The sequence below is a fragment of the Bombus bifarius genome, unplaced genomic scaffold (genome assembly GCF_011952205.1).
Source record: "Bombus bifarius isolate JDL3187 unplaced genomic scaffold, Bbif_JDL3187 scf7180000008008, whole genome shotgun sequence".
Lineage (NCBI taxonomy): Eukaryota > Metazoa > Arthropoda > Insecta > Hymenoptera > Apidae > Bombus > Bombus bifarius.
In genome coordinates, this window is record NW_022884386.1 from 6,430,811 (window position 1) to 6,457,822 (window position 27,012).

The 27,012-nt window shown below is 39.6% G+C and overlaps 1 protein-coding gene across 21 annotated transcripts; it reads right to left on the minus strand.

Moving 5' to 3' along the window:
• Positions 1–26,667, minus strand: LOC117206509 (troponin I). 21 transcript variants are annotated; one of them, XM_033445916.1, is made up of 14 exons: positions 26,517–26,667; positions 23,906–23,949; positions 21,392–21,409; positions 20,883–21,011; positions 20,242–20,365; positions 19,648–19,748; positions 10,807–10,850; positions 10,542–10,683; positions 7,769–7,786; positions 6,928–6,966; positions 4,609–4,825; positions 2,384–2,524; positions 2,005–2,085; positions 1–1,412 (listed from the first exon to the last, which is right to left on the minus strand). In XM_033445916.1, the coding sequence occupies exons 2-14, from the start codon at positions 23,918–23,920 to the stop codon at positions 1,399–1,401; spliced, it is 1,083 nt and encodes a 360-aa protein (XP_033301807.1). In that variant the 5' UTR covers positions 23,921–23,949; positions 26,517–26,667; the 3' UTR covers positions 1–1,398. The 21 variants fall into 21 exon arrangements, 19 of the variants coding, with proteins under 19 accessions (XP_033301807.1, XP_033301808.1, XP_033301809.1 ...); XM_033445917.1 differs by lacking the exon at positions 2,005–2,085 and having other exon boundaries at positions 26,517–26,666; XM_033445918.1 differs by lacking the exons at positions 1–1,412; positions 2,005–2,085; positions 2,384–2,524; positions 4,609–4,825; positions 19,648–19,748 and adding an exon at positions 16,090–16,190 and having other exon boundaries at positions 6,325–6,966; positions 26,517–26,666.
• Positions 26,668–27,012: the final 345 nt, after the last annotated feature.

Below are 27,012 nucleotides of genomic sequence, written 5' to 3' on the forward strand. Positions count from 1 at the left end.
TTTTTTCGAATGAAAAATTACCAGTTTTATTTTCCTTTCCCTCGAGCGAGATGAGATTTTTCCCGTTAAGCGACCAGAGGCATATTTACAGTAAAATGACCGTCTACTTAGTTACGCTTAGAATTATCGTGATTTTATCCATGATTAATCGCGTTGTTTGCAAATATAAACTGGAAATAATTATGATTTGCTTGTCAAGTATATTAAACGTTTCAGTTGCTATGCTGCCATTAAATTGCGATACGGTTGGCGATAGTAATTTACGTTGATAGCCTGAAGAACGATTGCGCTGACAATAGAGATGGCAGAGACGGTGAAAACCGTTCAAAGTAAGACTAACCCACGTAAATTCCATTACGTAGAAAGGTCTATTGTTTCCGTGTTAACTGCGCACGCGTAGAGAAACAAAGCGACAAAGGGATTAACAGAACACATGGAATTACACCGAGGCAACATAAACAAATGATGCCTATCAACCATGTGGCGCGGTAGTAAACTAACTCCTAAATAAGGTACGCGAACGTGAAAATCAGAGCTTGCAGTCTTTGAGTATTAATTAAAGATGACGTGGCTGGAATCGTACGGCTTAATGAAATTACTGGAAGTAATGAAAACTCAAATTAATCGGAGAAGGGTATTTATATAGTGATAAGATTCCAGATGCTGGTCGCAGAAAAAAAAACTTTTTATTACGAAATCCAATCATTTCGTGCAAGGAAGCGTTGATAACGTCTGCATCGATATACGATAGAACGCGTCGTAAATTATTTACATAAAAATTGTTGTGGTAGCGTATAACTACGTGTTTATTTCGTGTTACGTCTCGTTCGATTTCAGTCGATAGAAAAATCCGTATGACGGCTGACGAACGCTTATGATCATACGAATACAACAGAGCCTTCTTTAGAACAATAACACGGCTTATAATTTCCTCCTATGATTAGGTAAAACAAGCGGAAAAATTGCCCAGGCACCCCGTCATGATTCTCGATTTACTTTGAACAACAAGGTGTCGCAAAATCCACGAAGGAACGAAGGAAAACGCGTCAACGACAAACGTCTCTTTTTCTATCTCGCCCCCTCCCCCCATTTATATGTATGTATCTTCTTTCGCTTCGTTTCGCTCGCATTTCTCGAGATACGCAATAACGTATGCCATGACGTTGAAGCTGACGCGTGTACGGGACGAAAACAATGGTTACGATAACGATGATGATGACGGTGATGACAACGATGACAAGCAACGCATGAACCATAACGACGAGTATGATACGACTCGACGTATCTGTATATCCGTACTCTATGCTTATCCGTGTACGTTTTATGCAAATTCTGACGATGTGACGAGTGGAAATCATATAGCGAGGTGACCCTTCGTCCGTTTCAACTTCGACGAAGTTACGATGCCGGTGCTGTAAATAAAATAAAAATAAGATTATTTTTGTAGGAAGGGGAAATTACATTCACCTGCGTTAGCTCCTCCCGCGAATTCGGGAGGGTTCGATTACAAAGAAATTATATTAATCTATTTTTTTAGTCTTTTTAGCTAATCGTTATTTTTTGTAAGAGGAGCTTGCTCGTCCCTTCTCATTTTCGTCGAAGTTTCGACGATTCGTAGCAAAAGTTCTATTCGTTATTATTATTTTATTATAATCTACCGATGCTAATGAATCGATTATTGTTACTATTGTTTTATCACTTTCCATTGAACAAAAGTTACAGAAACTTCGAGAGCAGAAGTATAATTAAACGGTAGAAGTTAATGCTCTCCTCGAAGTGCGGTCGTCGTGAAACGTACAGTAAAGATGCGAAAGCTTGGTCGTTAGAAAGTTAACGAGTGTCGGTTCTAGTTCTCGTCGATGAATGTCACCGTGAGCAACGGTGGTACACCTGGTACGCGATCGATGGTACTATTAGTTGACTATCTCTGTAAACGTTACTTGTGACTGATGACTAGATTTTTAGTCCTCTACTAGAACCACAAATTTTTACAGCTTAACATACCGTACGTGATGAACTTCGAACCAGTTATCGGGCGATTGGGAGTGACGTTCATTGTAACTTTCAAAAGTAAAACTACCTTAGCTAGAAAATTAAGTTGAAAAGAAAACAACGTTAAGAAAATTAACGATAACGGGAGAAAAGAAAAAAAAAGAAAAAGAAGAAGAAGAATAATGAACGGTCGAAATGAGCACGTTGCCTTTCCATTTCTTTTGAGAACGACGTGGAATACGTTTCGTGAGTGAAAAGAGCAAAGATTAATTAAAAAATGGAAAGCGGAAATAGCCCAGTTTCTCTATGATAAATGGCGAGAACAGATGATTAATCCTGCAATGAACAATACGTAATCGTATCAGCTAGAGTAATAAAAGAAGTAGATTACCTTCAGCGGGCGCGGGTGCCGGCGCAGCCTCTGCTGGGGGTGCAGCTGGAGCTGGCGCTCCCTCCGCAGGTGCAGCACCTTCGGCTGGTGGGGCTGCTGGTGCTGGTGCTGCTGGGGTTCCTTCCGCTGGCGCAGGTGCACCTTTAAAAATTCACGTTAGTTTCTTACCAAGTTTTTGTCACAGACACTTAGGGTTAGTGAAATTAACTCTTCGACAAGATGTAAATTCAGGTTGCCAGATTTATAAAATAATTAAGTACATATCTTTGTGATATGTACTTAAGATTCCCTAGATTTCTGGTATTGGATAGAAAAAAGTATATAATTACAACTTTTTCTACGAAATAAACATTGATAATTCCGTTATGTATGATAACTTTTAAGATATGAAACGTATGGCACAGTAAAACATCGACTATCAGATAACTGATTAATTACACGGTCGATTATGAGCATCGATTAACAAAAAAGATTTGGGGTTGGTTCTTTGTAAGATTGGGAAACAAGGACACAAACTCAAAACAATCGTTACCTCTGTGTTGAAAGATTTCTATTTAATATTAACGTTTATAAAATGCTTCAAATAACGAAGAGTATAAGGAAAAGGGATGGAAACGTGCACAAAACAAAGACCATATGCAAAAATAGGACAATCAAAATATACCAATTGGTACAAGTGCATTCTAACAGTAAAACCGCCAGAATATCCAGGGAAAGAGGAAAAAGGGCAAAAGTTAATAGCACGAGCGAGATGCGGAAATTTGGAAAATTGCAATAGGTACTAGGAAGAGGAGAAAGGAAGAAGTTATGATCAATGAGGGAATAGATTCCTCAACCTCGAATATTTAACAATGAACTGCAGTGGGAACTGAAAAAGATGTCAGGTTGGAAGACGTAATGAGCGGACAAGATAGGAGGATTGTGGAACGTCCCGAGAAACTGCAAAAAAAAAAAAAGAAAAGAAAAAGACAAGGTACAAGCAGACCAGAGAGAGTTTTAATAACTGGAAAAGATGCAATAGGTAGGACAATTATTAGTCAGAATAAGACGGAGTGTGAATGGAAGAGAGAGAGAGTGAATGGACAAGTAGATTTATAAGTATAGGTATTCGTGAACCAACTCCAATTCCTGGTTGTGGTACATATATGAAATGGTTCAAAGTCGTCATAAATGGTATGACAAGATCACCTTCTGCCGGTGGTGCCGCAGGCGCGCCTTCCGCTGGTGGCGCACCTTCCGCTGGCGGTGCTCCTTCCGCTGGTGGTGCTCCTTCCGCTGGTGGTGCAGGAGCTGCACCCTCAGCAGGAGGTGCACCCTCGGCAGGAGGTGCACCCTCGGCAGGAGGTGCACCTTCAGCAGGAGGTGCGGCCGGCGCGCCTTCCGCTGGTGGCGGCGCTGTTCCATCCGCAGGAGCAGCTGGTGGTGCTTCACCTTCCGCTGGTGGTGCCGCGCCTTCTGCAGGTGCAGCCGCCGGTGCACCTTCTGAACAAGTACATGCACCTTACGTTACTAACACTACTCTATTCTAAGATGGAATGGACAAACTGTGACAAAGTGCGACTTGTCCTCTGGAATTTCTTTTGCCGTTGATGGAGCACCTTGCTCGTATCGTTATTATGAAAGACGAAAACACATGGAGATTATAAAAGATAATAAATGATATTGATAAAAGACTTTTAGACTTTCAGATCCTTCAGAGATGTTGCGGAAGACCGCAAGGGAAAAGTTTGATAAATCACATTTTTCTGGTTTTACAGGAGAGCAATTGAAAAAGTCAGTACATTATCGATTGATCTCGTTTTGACAGGAAAACTAAGCGCTACGTGTCTTCAATACAGTAAAAATCTAATTAAAATAATTCAAGCGGTATGGTACAAATGAAAAATATGAAAAATAGATTCTCTTAACAGAAATCGATTGGTTTTTTTACAAAACTTCGTAGATTTATCATGTCGTAATCGCTTTATCTATAATTAATCTTTAATTGCTATATCTTTAATTTTACTATCTAAAGAACCCTGTCAATATAAAGAATTATTTCCTTTTTAATCATGTTCCATCTGCTAAAATAGTCCTTTTTAGTTATAAAGCGACATCAAACTCGGCGAATCACGAAAAATAGATTTGCCATACTTTTCCCATTTAGTCTAAAAATTATTATACTGATATGTTATACTGCCAGATACAATAATTACTGTAGATAATGTGATACGCAGTTCACTGACCTGCTGGAGGTGCTGGCGCTCCTTCCGCAGGTGGAGCACCTTCCGCTGGCGGAGCTCCCTCAGCAGGAGGTGCTGGTGATGGCGCTGGCGGTTCTGGCGATGGTGTTGGAGCTGCTTCTGGCGGTGGAGGTGCAGGTGTCGGTGATGGTGTTGGCTCCGGCTGTGGTGATGGTGTTGGCTCCGGCTGTGGTGATGGTTCTGGAGCTGGAGCTTCCCCCTACGCAAGAACATCCTATAGAACTATTTGACTACTAAAATTTGTGCCACATACGTATACTAATAGCATACAAAATAATTACTGTACTTGGTATGCGAACCATCTCTTCAATGGAACATTGCTTACGTTTTGCAGTTGTTTATAAGTTCGTTTCAAATGCATGTGATTCAAACGTTAAATAATACCGTAGAAAAATCATAAAAACCGTAACAACATTTAACTTGCACAAGTAGTAGAAGGCAGTGCAATTTAATTCAGCAAGATCTGTAGCACGCGGTCAGGATAAAATTACATTTCCATCCTCGTAGCACGTCGACGACACACACGCATTAAATTACGCGATTTACGGTCACCGTGCACATTTCGCAAATGTAGTCGCATTAAAGCGTCGTTTATAGATACATCATTTGTCCGAGCGAACGATAATAATGCTTTATGTAACGCTCAAGAGCTTGCGACGTGGAGCCATCCTCTCCTGTGGCTATTCGATAGCGTAAATCAATGATCATTTGCGATAACGAATATTGTCAAGATAATTAAACAATGGCGCCGTAACGATAAACGTTGCTAGGTAATTTCAATGCGCGTCCGTCGAATGAGTTTCGAGTGCACATCGTGACTGCTCGCGTCCCTTGCATATATAATTCTGGTCGCGTGTTCGTCTGAAAACCTGCATGTAGAATTTAAGCGAGAAATTGGCTGACGAACTATGGTAACGATCGAGGTACTGTAAACAGCGTTATTTTTCGAAACGCGACGAATCGCAAAGTAATAACGAACATGCTGTTCGCGAATGCTATGTTTAAACGTAAACAATGTACAGATATAGCGAACATTATATCGAAGCTTTACAAATGCAATAGCGAATCGTATTTAAGCGTGAATCTACGTGTTGAACCTACCGTGCATTGAAAATTAAATTCTGTTAACTTTCTTTTCCTTTTTTTTTTTTTTTTTTGTGGAACATATAAACAAAGATTGGTTAGAAAAATTAATTAAAAGGTGTCAACAAATTTTTTAAATGACACAGGAGCTGAACGTAAAAGTTTCTTAAAGCATCGTCGATATTTATAAGACGTGGCGTAAAATTTCCCGGTAGAATGTGTACGCCTCACTGTGCGCTCTGCCATTCTATACGCCTCGTTGATTCTTTGACAGGTTTACAGTCTTGCCAAAGAGCGAACGCTGGAACGCGGCAAAAATTTGATTTCTCGCGCAAAAGCTAATGATCGCTTTCTAATTGAGCCATTGGCGGAATTAACAGCATTATTCAAATGCTCGATCTTAATATTCACTTCGATGCGACACGAATGCAATTAAGATTCTTCTAACGTTGAATTTAATCAAAGGCCGACAGTTTTAAATACACTCGACACGGTACTCATCTATATGTAAATTTGTTGCCCTAGTTTAAAACCGGCGTCTTCGATCTTACAACATAAAACATAAATGATTATACAGGAAGAACAAAGGGATCGTGGTGTGTAGGAGAATGAACACACAGGCGCAATGTATTTCATTGTCGTTAAATATTTTGCTTTACAATTAAAATCTTAATTAACGATTCCCTTTCTTTCTTGCTATTCCATTACGTTTCATTTCTCCCTTTATCCGGTTCACAGAGAATTGCATCAACATGTACAGTAGGATTAGCGTGTAAAAAAAAGAACATTGACAGACGGAAACGTGAACGGTACAGGGTTTCTGTTTCTTTTAAAAAAATATACATATACATATCTTGTAGACGAAGAGAAAGATAAAAACTGGTCAGTCACAAAATTCTGTACTATGGATTAGAACTCGGACACGAAAGATATTCGATAGATTCTCGATAATACGTCGAGGAATCATCGTAGACGAAACATATAGACAACGTGTTTTCTCTTTTGCGTGCATTTCGGGAGTTTTCTTTCTTAGACGTTAAGTTAATCGAGACGATGACGAAAACAGAAAAAGAAAAATAAAGACAGAATAATAGAAGCAATAACGAGGAGGTTTGTTGCGGCGAGTTATGTTATCGGATGGATGGATGGACGATCCCTTTTCGAAAACGTCGAGAGCGCGTGTCAATAGCCTCATGCCTCCACCTCTTCTTCCTTTACCTTCTTTTCGTCGCCTTTCTTCGACCAGTCGGGTTTCTTCTGCAAAAGTTCAGAAAACACATGTGAGATGGTTGCAGTTTACGAGCATAACTCGGTCAAATTTGCACACGCTAGGTCCGGGGTTAGCGCCATGGGAAACTTTCGCAAAGCAGGGTAACAACACGTAGGTGATACTTTTGCACGGAAAATTTCCTCTGGCGAAAAATTCCTTTCCTTCCGAAAAATTCGTCGCGATAAATTATTAACAACCGCTCGTGTATTTTCGTTACGACGCTTCTCGTGCATACGTATGCGCTTACATCGTACAATCGTGGCTCGAAACTTGTTGAATTGAAAGTTTCGGCTGTTTAAAACAAGCATCGCCAATTGAATAATCTCCGATGGAAGTTGCGACGACGTGTGACCTTCTCTCTTTATCGTCATCCAAAAAGCCGTGCAGTGTGTTAGTGAAAAGGAGGCGAGAGAAGAGTCCGGTGTGAAAAAGATTAAAAAGAAAAAAAAAAGATTCATCGAGGTTTCCTAGAAAACACCGAAATACTTTCGCCGAGCTGGTCGTTTCCAACGATAAAAACTCGTAGCGAAAAATACGGAAAAAACTTGACTAAAAGGAAAAACGAAAAGAACGAAACGTCGAAGAAAAAAATATAGAAATTCGATGAAACCAATTATCGCGTTTTTGTATCGTTAAGGGGACCCAAGCTTTCTCAATCTAATCCTAGAATTTCCTCTGCTTCGTTCCTTCACACCATCCCTGTAATCTATATCATATCTAATACACGCACTAACTGTATTCTCATACTAGAAGCATGCCGATCTACGAGTTGATCGTTTAAAGCTTTACCTTATCTTTTGACGCATTCTGCGAACATAATGCAAGAGCAACATCATTAGTCAACAGATAAGACATGGACAATTATTAGAGCGTACATACTAATTAATAACTTAACGATTAACGGGTCGCTCGTGATTCATTCGATCGATCCAAGTCCTTGTTTCATTTCCAAGTCGCTCCTTTCGATCGTAGAGAATGAATCACGTTCGATAAGAATGGCGTGATCGAACCGTGCGTCGAACATCGCAAATGTTATTTTATCGCTAGTCTACATGTCCGGATATTTTTAATACGAATCGTGACTTATTTTAGAATTGTATTGTTTGTATCGGGCCGTAAAGAATAGACGATCGATGCACGGATCGAAAGAAAGATTCAGACGGGACAACAATCCTACACATGTACAGCCTGGAAGCATGGCAGCCGAATAATGGCGGTAAAGGCAAGCTGCAAAAGAGCTTATTGCATGTTGGAAAGAATTTTAATTGAAAGTGATGCGCGCGACGCTTTCGCGGCTGACCATCGTTTTACTTTGTTTTCTGTAGGTTTTGCGTAGCACGCGGATAATTGTTTCCTAAACGAAGGTACTTTTGCATGAAGGAGCCTGGCGCGAATAACGAGATCAAACAGAAGATAAACGAAATGGATGCAAACAGAGTCAATGAATGAATAATTAAAGAAGGTAATAGAGAAAGGAAGGAAGAAAGAAAGAACAGGCACTTGTGAGTAAAGCGCTTCTGCGATTACGTACGAAACGAAGAAGAAAGTCTGTAAGTCTTAAATATTAACTTTGTAAGCCATTCTCACCTTTTTCTTTTCTTTTTTTTTTTTTTTTATTTTTACATCGCTTCTTTTTATTCTTTATTACAATTCTTTTCTCTCTTTTCTTTTTTTTTTATATCGCGTATTGGCTCTTTATTACGCAATTACCGACATTCTTTGTGAAATGGCATTAAAAGTAGGATAGAAGAAAGAAGAAAATAAAAAGTAGACGCGTTAAAAGCAAATTAGGTACGATCTCGCGAATAACCCACGGTATTGTCGTCGAACACACAAGACGGATAAAAGAAGAAAGATCAGTGGAGCTTAAAGAAAAAATTAGTGGAGCAGAACGAAACGATTCTCGATAACACTCGACCCATTCTTATCGGATATTCCGTAAAATCGTCGGGATCGCATTCATTCACTGCGTTTTATAGAAGAGGCGAACACATTTTCATATCCGCGCAAGATCGAGTCTCGTCGAGTATGGTTCCTTGTGCAAAAGAAGTGAATGAAAAAAATGTATCAGAAAATATGTGGCTGAATGAAACGAAAGAAAATATCGAGGAAAGAACGAGCTACGGTCGAACAGGGTGGAAAGATATAAGAAATGATCTTCGAGGAAAAATTATTTGCCTATTTTTGACATGCACTTTCTTCGATCGTTTATTAACACAGCATTCTTTGGCGTTCTATTATGTTTCTTTTTTTTCTCTTTCTCGTTTTTGCTCTCGTTTGATGGCGCGCGCGAAAATTCGATTTCAAAAATAATAACTTCGGCTTACGACCTAATGCAATTTATACAACGAGGAACGGTTTATAGAGGTACAATAAAATCAAGAAAACAAAAAACGACCGACAAAATGGAAGAGCGTTTACAAACGGTTCGATGGAAAATGGTAAACAGGTCACGTTAATCAACGCGAAATAATATAATCGCGCAAGACGACGAAAACGTTTCCTCCAGCTATTTTTTTTTTCTTCGCGGCTTTCCATTTCTGTTCGCGTCGTATTCACGCGGTTCGGTGTGTACGTGTTGAAGCTCTTTTTCGATAATGTATTATTATTACTTGATTGCCTGTATACGCGTGTGATTGTTCTTTTTTTTTCATGTTTTCTTTATGTTTTTTTAAATCTACTTCTTCGTCTGCCACTCTGCCTTCTCGGACTTCTTGGGCTGTGGAGAACAACACAATTGCCTAGTCAACTATCGCTACTACTGGGGGGATTTTACGTATACGAAAAAAAGGATCAAAAAGATGGCGTGCCTTTCAGGAGATCAACTGGTTTCATACCTGATACGTTAAATTCCACGAATTCGAATAATATAACCTCTTCGCGGTGTATTTACCACGAGAAAGACTCAGGCTCAAATCAAATATAGCTATCAGATATAGTAAACATTAATTATTATTATACGCATTCACTGTGGAAATGTCGAACGCATGTATTTTTGTATTTATTTTATATATTTAGTTCTTTACATTGCCGAAAGATTAAAAAAAAAATCGCCATAGATACTGTAAACACGAATCACGGTGATTAAATCGTTTGATCTCTTTGAAAGGACGTCCGAACAAATAATCAAAATTCTACTGATACAAGGAAAAAACCTGCCGATTGAGTTTTATGCACGAAAAGAAAACCAGAGCCACAAAAACTGTCTTTCTCATTGGCTGGAAAAAAATATGTATACAGGCCTACCCGTCGTATGGGAAAAAAATTCAAAACATCCGCGTTAAAAAAGATGAAAAAATCATGACCTTCATATCATGAGTGGTTCGTAGAAATATAAGACTAGCTTTTAAGTTTGATCTCGGATGAAAGGAATGTACAAAAGTTAATCACATCTTCGTCGCGAAGTCTTATAGTTCCGCGTACCTCAGCCGACAAACGAAGCACATAAATTGATGAAACGGAAGAATTCAAAATAGACCACCGACGGGCAGGGGAAAAATGTCTACTTAAAAGTACACAGAATTTTACGACAATTTTCGTTGTCGAAAACGATCGTCCTTACCTCCTTGTCCTCTTCCTCGAGGGTGAATTCCTTCTTCTTAACCTGTTTAAGCTGGTTACGGAAGTTAAACTCGGCCGCCTTCTTCTGCAGTTTGGCGAACTTGTTTTCGTACTTGGAGACTTTCTTCAGCGTGGGTTTCATGCTAACGACATCAATGGAATATTATTAGCAAGTAAAACGTGGAATAAGTATTTATCGAACGATAAGAATAGCCCTATAAATTGGCAAAGAAAATGGTCGATCGAAGATGGAAATGGTTACTTACAATTTACCTCGGAGGTCGTTCACCTGGCTGTTCAAGTCCGCGATCTGCAGCGAGCAAACATCGTATTAGATTCACGTTTCATCCAAATCGGATAAAGATTATAATCATGCGTGCTTCTCGTCGAAATTATACCGCGGAACACTAGGAAATCGAAGAAACGATCCTCTTAGGCAACTTCCATTAGACCGAGAGAACATTTGTAAAAAGCTTCGAAAGTCGAATCGAGTAGACTCAAAGTGGATTATGCTCGAATCAATGGTCATGTTCCCAAAGGGAGATCGTTTCTCCACGTTACTATAGAACGGGGCAGTTCGTGCTCACGGAAGGGACATTCATCCCCGTGGATGGTAATTTCATAAAAAAAAAGAAAGAAAAAGAAAAAAGAGAAGCATCGAGTGTTTCTTTTTAATCACAGTGAACACGATTTCAGTCGCAAAAAAACACACACACACACAACACTGCATAGAAACCATGGAAAGCTTCCACGAAACATTGGAGAAATAATCGAAATCGAGCAGCAACCAGTTAAGCGGACGAAAGAACGAGAACATAGTACTCGAGCAGAAATTAGCATGCGACCTGCGTGCCAGAAGCAGGCGGGATGGGGTTTGCATACACGGAGAGGTTTCGCAGCGGATACCGAGATATTCGGTTAGCGAGTCACTCGACGAATCGAGATTGACAGTAGATTGGTTTGCTGATTAACTGCAATGCCAGGTAACTGTGATAGGGTTGGAACGATGGGTGAAGAAAAGGCTCATATAGTCGGAGAGCGGAGGAAAGATTGCATTGGAAAAGTATAGACGAGGTTGTCGATGTACAAAGAGATGTAAAAATAAAAAGAAAAAAAAAAAAATAGAGACACAGTGAAAATAAACCACCAGCGAGTAGATTAAAGTTGTACACGTGTAGCCTCCTCGATATACCCCGACATACGGTGCAGAGAGTAACAGGCAAAGTCAAGCTATCGTTGGATGAAATTGAACGATTAAATTAAACGCTAGTCAGTCGTTGTTAACACGTTGCTTCGACAATGCCACGATCAAAAGCCACGTTCTTCCGTTTACATTGAGCCGAAAACAAATACGGCTTTGATGGCTGTTGTTTAGGGGAAAACCGGTAAATTTATGTAGCTCAAAGCTTTATGTCGTGACACATTGACCGTGTACGGGATAGACATGGCAAACGATAAAAGATTGAACTGTACTGTAACAAATTTCATTCACTGCGATTTTGATTAAACGTCAACGGCATGTTCGCTGCGGTGAAACGAAATGCATAACGCAAATTAAATAATGTATTATATATATGTATGCATATATATATATATATATATATATATATATAATACGACTGTATGTATATCAAATAGTTGTTCTGCTCCTAGTAAATCGTTTCAACCAATATTATCTTACCATGAAGGTTTTCCCATCCGAAAAGCGGCCACTTTTTTTCTAAGGATCTTTCAAACAAATTGATTTTCTAGTGTCTTTGAATAGCTTCTGGTAAAACTTCCTCCGGAAGCCACTTGTCGGATTCTCCGCTCTCTCCCTAAGAGACGTTCGAGTCTTTCCTTTCTCGTTCCCTTTCACCTTTACGGTCGTCGATGAGAAGAAGAAGACGAAGCGAGTCGGTCAAAGGGAGAGAGAGAGAGAGAGAGAAAGACAGAAAGAGAAAGAAAAAGAGAGAGAGAGATGGAGGAAAGGACCGACGAATCACAGACAAAGTGAAACAAAGAGGAACGTAACATAAGGATCAAGGGTAGAAAGGATCAGCAATGATAGGATGTGAATTTCATTCTGGCCAATCAGGGGAGAACTGGTCACGATCAGCTCTTTATCCACAGAGGGTGAAGAGAAAAAAAAGAAGTAAAAAGTCCACTACAATCTCTTTTCTGGACCGTAAGAATTCTGTTCCTCTCGCTGTTCGACAACCCTCTAATTCTTTAGATTCGACACGATTCTTATCTCATCGTAAACGCGTTTCACATCTTACAAAATTAAACGATTATCAACTACATAGTTTATTAATCGATGCAACGAAAGTATATCTATCGACTGTTATTTAATAATAGCTAGAAGGAAATATTTATATTTGAATAAATATTTTTATAGGAGGAACAGAGTTCCGCCAGAAAGGATCCGCTATTTACAGGCCCAATTGAACACCATGACAAGAGGACACTGACAGTCGGTGGTGCGTGCGAATCGGTGCAAAATCACTTTCGCTCGTTCCCATTTCGACATCGTAGACGCGTGTACGTGTTCGCTTTCACGTCTCTTCCACGGGACAATAGAGGGAGAACAAGAAGAAAAGAAAAGATCCGTATCGTTTCTTTTTATTGACATTCACAGACGAGAGGATTTAGAGGTGGCGGACTAATTTACACGGGACTGTTCAGACGAAAAGACAAGGGTAACAAATAAAAAAGAGAAAAAGGCTGGGCCGGAGAATTTTCACAGCATGGCACTTCGGTCTCGTGATCTTTCCACTCGGTCTCGAGACAGTCCACCTTCGTGAGAGTTAACAGTGGAATCAAGATAAAAAAAAAAAGCGTGGTAAAAGGAGGTAACATACAACCAGCGTTCGATTATCTACACTTTTTGGGGGAAAGAGAAATACGATATAATACACGAGTATTTCGTTCAAACACGTAATCAAAAAGTTCAAGGGGCAGAGTTGAAAATGAGGGTCAGCAAAAATTTCAAAAGGCAGGTTTCCTTTTACATACCTACTCTTCTTTGCTTCAAATACGACATCGTGTTTCTTTTAAATATCTTCCATGATTTTCCTTATACATATGTCAGCAGCGTCTTATACGTATGTACGGAATAATATCGATCATCGCCGATATATGACCATATTTCGTTAGTATTTTCTAGCCAGACGAGAAACAATTGATCGAATAATATTGCAGAACGTGTTAATTTTCTTTTTCTCCGCTCGCGGGGAATATGAAGTGCCATACTTCCTTTACGCGATGCAAAGACACGAGTATAATACAAGTGTCCTCGCTTTTATTTATCGACAAAATACAACTGCAGTTTTATTATAGAAATTGATCGATTTGTTCGCGATTGAATATCGCGATCGACCGGAACGAAGTTAATAGAAAATCTACGATGCGTATTGGCGTTGGTGCAGCGTGAAAAATTGATCCATGCTGTTAATTTAGATATCAGCCGAGCCATAAAGAATTTATGCGCACGTGTATTGAAAGAACGTTTGGAACTTTATGAAAAAAAAAAAAAAAGAACAAAACGATTGAATAACGTGTGCCAGTTATTTCGGTTGCCGGCATCTATTGAGCTCTATTCTATTTCGTTTCCGAGTTATTGTTTAAAAATATTACACGCAGACATTGATAGACACCGATATGATTTGAAATACGGTGGAAAAATTTCTACGTTCCAATAATCGATTACTTTATTTATATACACATATCATAAATAATTACAGAATGTCGTTAGTGGATATCGAAAGCCATGCGTGTTCAGAGTTAGGCAGACTTAAGAGAAAAGCAGAGCCACTTTAATAGACATCCGGAAAATCAAGCTTGCAAATTCGCCAGAGGAGAAAAGTAATGGATAGCAACAAGAAGAGAGAAAAAGATGGGAGACGTGAAAGGCGCGGAGAAATCAACAGAGAAAGACAGAGAGCGAGATATAGAAAACACAATGGTAAAGCGAGCAGAGAGAAAACACGAAGAAGACGTGAAATGTACAGTAGTAGCCGATTAGCGGCGATAACGGTACGATACGATTCTGTTTCGAACTTCCTCTATTCTTCCGCCTATTTACAATGCTTTGTCCGTTTCGTCTGACTTTTCCGATTTTGCACCGTGCACCCACGCACGCACACGCGCACACACACGCGCGTAGTCTCACGCACACGTTTGAATCTCGCGTGACATTAAAAGGGACCACTTTGGCCCCTTCGAATTGTGTTCTTTTCCCTTGACTGTATATATGTACAATTTTTACAAAAAAAATATATATATAAAGAGAGAGAGAGAGAGAGAGAGAGAGTGAAAGAGAAAAGAGGAAAAAAGAATTGGAATTGAAAAGAGAAATGAAGAAGAGTCGAGGATGATTGTTCTATCGTCGGGACATCGCGAACATCTCATTTCACGATTCTTTTTCTCAGCGAGAACGCGTTATGCGGTCGATACAAAACGCTTGCTGCGGTCACGATCGCGACGAAACGATCGTTTGGCAAAATCGTCAGACCAGTCAGAGACGTGAGCCCGAGAACGAAATAAAGGGACGCAAGAGACGTTACACTCTCGCATCTACACATTGGGATCGACTTGACCCGACAAGCGTCTCCTCCATAAGCTTGCCCAGCCCTGATTCGATTCTCGCGAGAAGCTTTTATTTTATTTCCTTTGGCGAGTTAGTAGAAAGCTTAGAAAGCCTATGTCTGCGTTATACTTGTTAGAGAAACAGAAAGATAGAGAAACAGCGAGTGTAAATCAGACGGACGTATCTATACAGGTATAGATAATGTTTGTAAGAGAGATAAAATAGAGAGAAATAGAGAGAAAGAGAGAGAGAGAGAAGAGAAAGAAAGGCGGTGAAAAGAAGAGAGGAGGCGGGCGAATAAATCGACGAAGTATTATCAAGAAAGAAAAAAAAGAGTAAAATGAGGATAAAAAAAGAAAAAGAGCGATCGAGGAGTAAAGGGCAAAAAATGTTTGAATTGCGGCACTTCATATCCACGCGAAAAAAGAAAACAATTCGGTAGATTGTTTCATTCTACCCAGGAAACGACAGACGGATCGAAGAAAAGGGTAGGTAAATTACCGAGACAGGACTGACCAAGATTATACAGTACAGAATAAAATGGCCGTACGAGGCGTCATCGAAATTACAAAAGTAGAGCAAAATGCCGGAAGCGAAATCGTATTTCTTTGTTTTTACGTTCGTTTTTGTACTCGCGTTGACAAAAAAAAAAAAAAAAAAAAATGGGAAAAAAGAAGAGAGCGAGAGAACGCAGTCGTTCCTTTTCATTGTTCGATTTCTGGTTGTTGAAAAGCCACTCAACGTGTTCTCCAAGAGAAACATCGTGAAAGAGAGAGAAAAAAGAACTCAAATAGAGACGTATGTATATGTACAGAAAGAGGGTGGAACAACGAGAGACAACGCGAAGAGAGACATTCAGAGAGGGGTTGCACAAAAGAAACGTGCGGCTGGCGGTTGCTCTCTTTCTCCTCGCATTGTTCACCGTTTGTTTTTTTTTTTCTTTTTTTTTTTGCTGCTTTCTTTTATTTATCTCCTGTACCTCATAGTCCCTTTTCCGAACTTCACGCTCCAAATCCCACTTCTGACCCTCACAAAGGTAGACGCGGTCGTAATACATTTGGCAAATCTCCCTCAAATCGTCTACAAAGAACATGGAGTGTCTCTCAGATATCTTTCACTCACGTGATACGTTATTTTCACTAAATAGCCAGGAGGCAAGACGAGAGAAAAACAGACAGCTTCACATTTACGTTTCCAGTTGTACATAGATATATATGTTGAATTCAATTATCGCTTCTTTACAATTTTTTTTTTTTTTAATTCCCGCTTACATCCAGACGACTAATCCTTTCGATTTTCGATTTTCAACTTTATTAGTTTCCAACTATTACTGAAAATGGTAAATACCGAGTTCGGAAACTGTCTCTCGTTCTACTCGTGCGATAATAAAAGTCGCGCGAAAACTGAATGCCTAATCGTGTTGGGTATTCGAACCCGGCGATGTTCTTGAGAAACTGACACGAACGTGACCTGCTCTGAAATCTCTCCTTCTTTCGTTCAAATGGAAATTGTCCGATCGACCTCCATCTGTATCGAAACATAGACGAGGTTACACTCCGGTTACGTACCCTCGAAATTTCAATTCAGAACGATCGAAGAATCCGATAAGAACTAACCGCATCGCGGCGAATACGCGCAATCGAATAAGAGCGTTCGATCGAGAATCTAAAAAGAGAACTGTTGGAATTTCTTTCGCAAAGAGAAAAGGGGGTGAAGGTATCAAGAGTGAAATTTCGAGGGTGCGTTGACCCGGAGAAATAAGTACGTGGGACGATCGACCAATCGCATTATACGGTCGCAGACGTGGCAAAGTTAAATTAAATCAAAAAAGAATCACGTGGGAGGCCAGATAAAAATAATCTGTGCAGGAGACTCGTTAGGTTTTCTTCAGGCGAGCCGATCGTATTTACCTCGAATTCTTTCAACCTAATTTGCCTCTCGAGGTCAAACTTATCGCCCTCGAGCGCGTATAGTCTGTTCCAATATGTCGAACAGATCGTCTGGAGCTCGGCTAAAAGAACAAAAGTTTCAGGATGGAGAGAAAAATGCAAAAAAAGATAACAAAAAATGGGAGGATGATTTCGACCATTCTTAGTGACGTGATTAAAATTTCTCGTGTTAGCGATATGTAAATTTTCGATTATAAAATGATGAAAGAAAAACAGAAAAGACAAGAAAGACAAGAATACGAGAAGATTGCATCTTCTACGAGAGAAAATATAATATAGCGAAATGTCTTCTTTGATACTGTTTTCGTTGAATTACACGACCGATAATATCTTACCATTGACGTTGTTTTCCTCGTCGTTTCTATCGAAATTTCACTATCGTTATACCACTGTACCATGGGTTTAAATCGCGGAGGGGATAAAGAATCAAGGGATATAAAAGTGAATGAGATTCTCGCGTTTTGAAAGCAAGAAGCACGAAGCTGACAACTGCGTGAACGTTAACCTGATACGAAAGAGAAGGAGTCGAAGGGAAAATGAAGGAAACATATTTTCGGAGTAGTACTGGCGCCACAAGGTGGTCTAGTTGCCTACGCGCAAATAAACGAAAGAAAAAAGAAAGAAAATCGTTGTTCTACGTGAAATCGCTCAAGATAGGAGGACTAGGTATTCAGCATTATGATATTATTTGACATCTACTGGCTGCGATTCTACGAATCACGCGTGCCTGCTGCTTTTGTTCTTTTTCTAATCATTACGTACGCTCTAGGAAGACGTTCTAAAACTAGTCAAAAGAAATGTTGCGAGTGCTACGTTAGAATTGGTGCAATTAGATGATTCAGCCTCGATGCCTAAGTACAATTCGTCGTTAAAGGTAACAACAGCCGAAACTTCAATTTCGTTTAAGACAACAAAAACTGATTATTATGTTCAGCGGTTGTGCTAGCAAAAATGTCCTTGCGTACTAATGAGAAAAAAAGATTCAGAACAAAAGGATAAGAGAAAAAAGAAAAAAAAACACGATAGAAAAGAAGAACGAAAAGAAAAATATTCTGTTCTCTGCTTTGTTAATTGCAGCGTCATCTGTTTTGTTTTTTTATCTTTCTTTTTCTTTTTTGTATATCGAAAACTTTTCGACCTCGAAATCCTTCTTGGCGACTTCGTACTCAAGGTCGTACTTTTCCCCCTCGAGAGCGATGATCCTCTTATGATACTGGATCAGAATGGACTTCACGTTAGCTGTCAAAATTCCAAGTCACCTTGAAACATACTCCTCTGTTTTCTTCCAAGCAGTATGATCGATTTTAACCAGTAATGTATCTTTTGTTTTCTCTGTTAGCGTTCGTTAATAGCTTTCTCTAAGCGTTTCATTGCTCGACGATAGTTGTATTATCGATCGACTTAAAACAAACGAGCGCCCGATACATAACATTAAAACATAAAGTAGTTTATCGTGTCACGTTTGTCGCTTTGTTAACCGCTAAGGACAATGTGTCAAAGCAGGGACAAGTGTGGCGGTGAGTCTGGTATCAAAGCTGAAATTTGTCAACGACGTTACGAAGTGTCAGCGTTGCTTTCGAGTATGTCGACCAAATCGAGTGTCTCTTCGATTACAATCACGAGTGGAAAACACGATATAACTAGAAAATTGAAGAGGGAGTAGTGGCGTGAACATAGAAAGCAATGTGAAAACGATTAAATACGTCGGACGTAGAAATACACGCGGGAAAAATGTGTCGAACAGAAGCACGCGTCTCTCGAAACCAAACGAGTTACCATTATTATATACCGTGAGTATAACTCCATCATACACGAATATAGCGTTTTCTGGCGACAACTTGTGAGAGCACAATAAGTTAATACGTGAATAATCCACGATTGCTCAGCTTACTATGTATAAAATACGTCGAGGTAGCATTAAACGAAGAGCAAAGACGATAAAACGGTAGATAGATCGCGCGCACAAATAAATGCGAACAGAAAAAGTTTTGCGAGAAAGAGTAACAAAGATAAAGAAGTATAGAGACAGAGAAAATAGCCGTGTTATGAAAGTGAGAAAGATCAGAGATATAAATAAAACAATAAATATTATAGAAACACGGAGAGACGAAATGCGAAGCTCGCGACACTTGCTCGGATTACGCGAAACCGATCGCGATCAGAACGAATTACGTTTAGCAAAGAGTTCGACATATATTTGAAAAGTTAAAACAAAGAAGAAAAAAACGAAGAATAATTTTTACACTTCTTAAAAAAAAGAAAAAAAGAGGAAAAAGAAATAATTGAAATTAAAAAGATAAAAATAAAAGGGAGAAAAGTGCATCGTCATCTAGACGATAAAAATATACTTTGGTTACTTATAAATAATCACAATGTTACGGTTGCGTAACACGACCGATCCACCAAGAGTTTTCGAGCACTTTGCCAAACGTATCCGAGGCTGTTCGTCATCGCAAGTGAACGCAACCGAGCAAGCGCGGCACATTACTCAAGTGCAACAACATTGAGCATCGTTACGGTGTCGTGAATGCCTCGTTATTTGCACGTCTCGTAATGTTCTCGCAACTGATTCTCTTTCTCGTAAGTACCTCGTAGTCCTTCTTCTTCACAACATATTCGAGGTCGAATTTTTGATCCTCCAATGCTGTGATCCTATTGTGGTATTCACGCAGCACGCGCTTCACGGTTTCTGTGTGGATCAAGGTGAAAAAAGATCGGACAGAATTCATCATATTGAATTTGAAACAACACGAGGGGATATTCGAGATTCTCGCTGTTAAAGCGAACGTTTAAACAAATTAGCAGCGTCGCGACGTCGAAGTGTCCGGCTATAATTTATGCACGAACGTGGAAGAATCTTCGGGATGTAATTCGTGAGATTCGGACAACTTCAAAATATCCTGTGTGCTCGAAAAACGAGGAGATGGCCTGCGAACAAGTGTGAGCAGGACGAACGAAAAAATTTCGGGCACGACAATCTGTCACAGCGAATCGAAATTGCTTCACCCGCGTGTATCTGTCGATGTCAGACAAAAATGAAATTTCTATAGACCTGCGGTAAGGTGTTGTTCGATCTTCGACCCTGACCGAATTGTTAGCAGTCTAACCACGCGCCGATGAACCGAGAAAAACGCGGTTATAGTGTTATCGAGTAATACATTTTTGGAAAATTCTGAAAGTACCTTCGCTAGCGTCGTCCACGTTCTTCGGCTTTCCACAACGTTCCTCGATAATGCGCCTTCTCTCAGCTGCCTTTCTCTCTTGCTCCTTTTTCAATTCTTCCGCGGCTTTCTTTCGCAGCAACAGCTAAGGGCGCACAGACGAAAATACTTGTCAGAACATGGTTCGATAAAAAGAATGGAATTTCGTTTGGAGAAAACTTCGAAAATTCTACAGATAAAAATTGATAGACGAGTCGTTATTAACTATAGGACAAAAGCGTTGAAAATGCTTTCGAAAGAAAACTACGTAAAAAGTGCAATTTCTTCAAATGGATTAGAAGCTTCCGAAAAAAAGAATTTTTCGATAAAATAAATACGAAAATACATACGAAATTTAACTCTTTTTTTCAGCAAGCAAAAAGGATCTGCGATCATTTTAAACAATTATCTTCAATTTTTGAGGAATTTTTTAACGATAGAAAAAGCACGATTGAGTCACAAAATAACGGAAACAACGCAACAGAGTTAAATATAGGAAATAAAGTTAAAAATATAAGTTTAAAGCTAAATTGCATAAAAATACAATGGTCGTGAAATATTATCCGAGCATCGATTAAACGTTTATAATATAGTAGGATATTACCAAAGAATAGAAAGCTTACCCTAAGCTTCTTCTTCCTGTCAGGGGTCATGAAACCCTTCTTCGCCTTCTTGGCTTTGGAAGCCTCTTCAAGGCGGGCGCGGACCTCCGCCCTCTTTCGATCCGTCTCCGCCTGTTTCCTCTTCTTTTCCTACATTTTTTGTATTGTATGGACTCCCTTAAAATATCTTATCTGACAATAGCCCGAAGCAACGTTTAACGAAGCATCTCGAAAAAGTCTCTCATAAAGAAAAGATATTTAAAAATAATATAAACGAGTAAGATAATAAAAACCGTCGGTCTTTAGGAAGGAGAAAAAGAAAAAAGAAAAAAAAAAAAGAAAAGAGATGTAAATGATTTCGCAATTTTCAACGCGGTCTGCAACGAGCCCTTAATACGAAAATTATTAGAAAAATCATTCGATTATCTCGACAAGTTATTGAAAAAGTTTCGCGGACAGGGCCGTCCTTCTTTTCTTGACTTTAAGTTTCACCGATAGTTTCCCCTATAGTTTCCCCTTTTCTTACGTACATCCTCGAGACGTTTCCTCTGTAAAGGGAAATAAAAAAGCCATCGTGAGAAAAATCGTTCCCGTGGATTCCGTATGAGCGGAACACGAAGCATTCGAACGGATACAATAAAATCATAAAAGAATTTTCAAAGAGCAACGTGTTTCGAATTCCGCATTTTGAAAGAGCGCCAAGCGTTGAGAAAGCGATATCGTTCGCGTGATTTGCGATATAAAGTGCGCGATATCGTTATACGTCAGTCGACGATAGATCTCGATTAATTTATGCGTTTGATTCGTACAGATTGGCATCAAGTACCATGCAATAGTTCGCGTATATTTTATCCGGTAAATATCGTCAAATTAAACGAAATGAGACATAACATTATGACATAACATTTAGTACATAATACACGAAGGATAGGCGCGATTAGCATGCAGCTGTCACACAAGGACGCTATACGTCACAGGACACAGAAATATTCTGTGTTTCATGCGATTATATTATCTACGTTACCTCAGCTTTCGGATTACTAGATGGCTCGTGCTTGGAGTTCTAGTCTACCGCTACGTAGTCATACTAACGACTATTCTTAATCGAATTAATAGAATAGTAACGAATGTTAGACATTTCTACAACGTGGAAAAGAACATTAAATGGCACGGAAGAATTACAGAGGCTGTATTTCTATTCCCTCTCCCCTTACCTAATATATTACATTGATTTACATTTAGAACGAACTTCTGCCAAGATTTATGTCGCCGAAACTCTGACAGAATTCCAGTATTTTCTTATCTTAGTAGCAATACCTTCCGTGCCAATTCGAATGCAAAATCGGGACGAGGACAGGAAAAGACAAGTTGTAAGGAAAAGTTGAAAAATATAAGTTACAGGGATATCGATGGTATATTTTTACAATCAACAACAAGTCGCGATAGGGAAGAAAAGTTAGGAGGTGCTGTGAAATAACAGGAAAGGGATAGTTGATAGAACAAATAAGGTACACGAGGGAAGCACGACGCACGGTGGTAAATAAGGTTGAAATAGGGGCGAGAACCTGACGATAAATCAGAAGAAAAGTCCACCCCGCGTCGTTCGTAATATTTCCGGATCTATCCTTTATTCTTCGGGTCCCGATGAGATTTCACGTTCCAAGGATACTACACGTACTTTTGGACAAGTGAAATAACCTATCAATTATTGATCGAAACTTTCGAATATTTTCCTTCTCGATTTCGCGGGAATATCGATAACGTTGGCTGAGAAAGAGGATTCAATCTGTTATATCCTCGAGAAGCTAAAATCGCGTTAAATTGATCGAAGACAATTTCTTCCACGGGGATAGACCGTGATATTACGAGAAATCCAACCCTTTTTCGCAAGAAGGAGCGGATAAGAAGGATATAGAAGAAACAGGGATAGAATGGAACGTCTGAGAAAGTTTCTAACGAAAGGAAAGATTAAACTTGTGCGGTCTCCTCGTTATTCCGTGAGACAGTGTGAACTAATGCCAAACTGTGTGGTTCGTTGTCGACCACTGTTCACATAGTTACGTCAATTTTCTACTGTCGAGAAAAAGTATTTACATATAACAGGACTCGGTCGGTTGAATCCCCGGTTCTACCAAGACTACGTCGCTAACAAAAACCTCTGCTATCAATTATCGATAATAATTGATATTTAACTTTCAAGCAAACAAGTTACTCAAAAAACAAAAAAATTAATCCACGAAAAAAAGATGCGAGATGTTAAAAATTCTATTCTAAGGTAAAAAATCGTTCGTTCTTCGACGTTTTTTTTGTAAAATGTAACACAGACGGAGATGTGGTTTTTTGGATATCAAAAAATGGACGTTAATTACGTTTTCGTTCGAACTAATGATCGTTTCGATGAGAAACAACTACAGTATTTTTACAGGGATCTCACAAGCACAAAGCTCACAAGCAATGCGTACCTTTCAATGCCATTAACTTTACTGCACGGTCCCAAGTAGACAGAAGATCCATCGTTCGCCATTTTCGCGTAAAGTCAAGAAACAGATGCAACCGGTAGTCGTAAGAAGAGAAACATAAAATAAAGAGAACATTTTAGAGATATTAAAGCCTGTATATCTTCGTGAAAACGTCTTAGAACAAATAACGATACGAAGAAAATTTCGAATATTCGAAACTCGAAGCTTCGTGTTATTTTTCTGATTCGAAACTCAGGTAAATAATAATTTGTGTAAATAGTGTACCAGAATATTCCGAATTTACGATACGAACATATTTTTATTTAACTAATAATATTCCATAATATTCCAATTATGTTTGTACTTAAACTCATATTATAATGTGATTTTCCGAAGAGAGATTTGCTAAGCTTTTAATTCCTGACAACATCGATGCTTCTTTAAACGAAAAGTGAAAAGATAAGCGTTCCAAGTTTCGAAAGTTTCGACACTTCGCAAAGTTCCCGATTCCAGTTTCGCGAGTCTAAAAATCAAGTTTCCATCCGTCTCTGGTATAAATTAAATTTTCCAAGATACCCACCTAACCTCATCGTCCGCCATCGTGGTACCTGGCTGCTACACCCGTCTACCTAAAAATAAAGCGTGCAAGGTGTTGTTTCACGAATTTGTGGCAAAATAACAATAACGTCGCGTTACGTCAACGGCGTAAATACGATCGTTTCGACGACACGGATAACCGAATGAAATGCAAACATTACACGGGTTTAAATATAAACTGCGTGTAGAGAGCGGAGAAGAAGTGGGTTGAGGAGAAAATTTGCGAGCACGGAAAAGTGGGGGGAGGAGAGGAATCGAAGATTTCCGATTGCGTCAGTGGATAAATTTTTCTTTCGTTGGCCGGTGATAGCCGTTCCTACAGATCGACGCGATAAATCCTACATTCTGAACGTAAATTTTGCCTCTCGCTGCACGATCAGCAACGGTATAGAATATCCGGGGCTCGAAAATAGACGCGGACCGTCCCCACTTTTCGAGCCGTGCGTCGCCGAGACGTCGCTACGTCGACGATCCAAATTTGGATGCAACGACCCGGTAGATCGCACGTCTCCTCGAGACTCCAACTCGATCCGATGGCGAAAACGGGAAGGCAAATCGAACTGGAGAAAACGAGAAACGCCGCGGGATCGTTCTCGTAGAAACGTTATCTCCTCCGCTATGGAAATTGTTTCGTTAAAACTGAAATTGAATGTAAAACAAAATGTAATCCTTGTAGACGAAATCCGTATAGATGAAATAAAAAAAAAAAGAGAGGAAGCAAAAATATTGAATTAGAGATTGTCGATATTAAAGGAGATATTATAAAATCCAAGTATGTTCCAATACGAATATTCATTTTCATCTAATCATTTTTCTTCCTTGTAATATCGAACCAAGAAAATGTAAACGTGAAAAATAATACTATGAGAATGATGAAACGTTAGAGAAGACTTCGTTGATAAATGAGAATACGAAAGCTCAAAGTAATTCATTTCCTTGGCAAACATCTTACGTGCCGACGTGGTCGCGAAGGTAGTGAATCAGAAATAATGTTTGAAAATAGATATCAAATTTATTGCACGCTTCAATTGTATAACCTGGTCGTGTGCAACAGTAACCGTACTTAAAATGTCATTTGTCCTCATGTAGCAACGGTATCTTACTCCTTGAATGTAGAATGTACTCTTTGTCAAATATTTCTTCCTTTCTTCAGCTAGAAAATCTAGGCTTTAATAATTAAATTGTCCTTTGATAATCGATCTTTTCTCTTTTCGGGCGGTATATATATCAAAAACTATGAAAAATAACGAAAAATCATCAATTCACAGAAATTTCATTCTATCACTGGCAATTGCTTTATATGTATAATGGACGATCGCCCTCGCTAAGTATAGATTCACTCTCGTTCGAACCATTCCAAGACACGTCCCACCGAGACTTCAATGTGTGTCTCGTCTCCGATGTCAAAGAAGATCCCGGCACCGTAAAAATAGAAAACACGCAGAAGTCTACCTCGGATGATCCACGATAGCGAGACCATCCTCTATCAACGAGAATCGCGTGCTCGTTTTTTTCCCCCTCTCGAAAAATCCAGCATCCTAGCGAGACATCGTGAAGAAGACGCGCCATCGCCGTTCTTTTCCTCGCATGAAATTGAAAAACGCGGAGGAAAATTCACGAGAGACAGAAACGAAGTTGGAAGATTCGCAAGCTTTTTTTCTTGCAAGAGACGAATGATAAATGGCGATGACATGGACGCGTCTAAAGTTATATTGGTCAAGAGGATATTGGTAACCGCGACGAATACTGGTACAAGGCTGTTTACGTAGATCCGCGCGGATTCACGTAGCAACCGAAACGATAATGGAACGATCACCAGCGACTTCTGCTTCGAGCATATTCATCAAAGAATTATGAAATATACAGGAAGCTGAGTAATTTAATCATTTGAAACGTCGTATGGGAAGTTTAATTGTTTTTCCTATCCTGAGGAGGCTTAAAGGCGATTCGAATATAAATCCGAAGATATAAATTCGAAGAAATTAATAGACACTAGTACGGATCTGCAAGATTTCCAATAAAAAGAAATTGTTCAACTTCTCGAAATTATGGAATATATAAGAAATTAAATAATTTGATTACTTGAAATACGAAATACGAAAGGTTTAATTATTTTTCCGATCCCGAGGAAATTTAAAACGATTCAACTATAAATTCAAAGATATAGAGATCGAGACTAAGAGACACTGGTATAGATCTCCAAGATTCACAATTTCGTCGAAAGTAAAAAGGAAACGTTCACCTCCTCGCGAAAAGGAGAGATTAGACGAATCGAGAGTACAAAGTCTCGGTTCCTGTCACTGGAAGATCACAGACGTAGGATCTCACTCGAGGCCGGTTTCCGCGGGGAACGTCACAATCGCTGGAAGCGAGTTGAAATGTCGGGCAACACTCGTGACCTTGAAAATAGTCTCTCTGTTAAGCACACCTCTCACTGGCACTCGATACTCGACGAAACGAGAAGCGACCTCGCAGAGGTGGTCGGTTCGAAGAAGGAAAATCCTTCGCGTAGTCAGCCACGAATCCTGAAGTGAATCACGAGGATCGTGCGACGACGCGTTCCAGGCGGCTCCCGGCCGAACATGACGATTGAGCTTACCTTGAGAAGAACTTTAGCTGGCTACGACTGGCCAACCGGACCTTAGGCAGCTGACTGTGCGATCGTGAATCCCTAGTCGACGTCGTGAACCTCCATCGTAGGCTGTTCACGTGGTAGTAGCCGACCAATGGCAACTCGCCATTGGTCGCACAAGCATTTTTAGGCGAGAGCTATGCCCGCTGTGCTTGCTGCCAAAAATAATCGGAAACTGAAAACGGAGCCGAGCCTGCTTCGTCGTTCGTTCAGCTGCAGTTCGATCTACCGCTTGTCTTCCAATACGCTTGATTAATTATGTTAATCTAATTGTTATGAGTGTCGAGAAGAAGGCGGGTTTCCTTCGTTCCTTATCATATCGTTAATGAAGGTCGATCGATCAGACAGACCATTTCTAGTTAATCGACACAGTTCTCATACTTAAAATAACAGCGCTTAAGCCTGTTGTCTCGCGCGGAGACAGCAGCTACTTAATTAAAAGCACGAAAATTTCCGTAGGTGT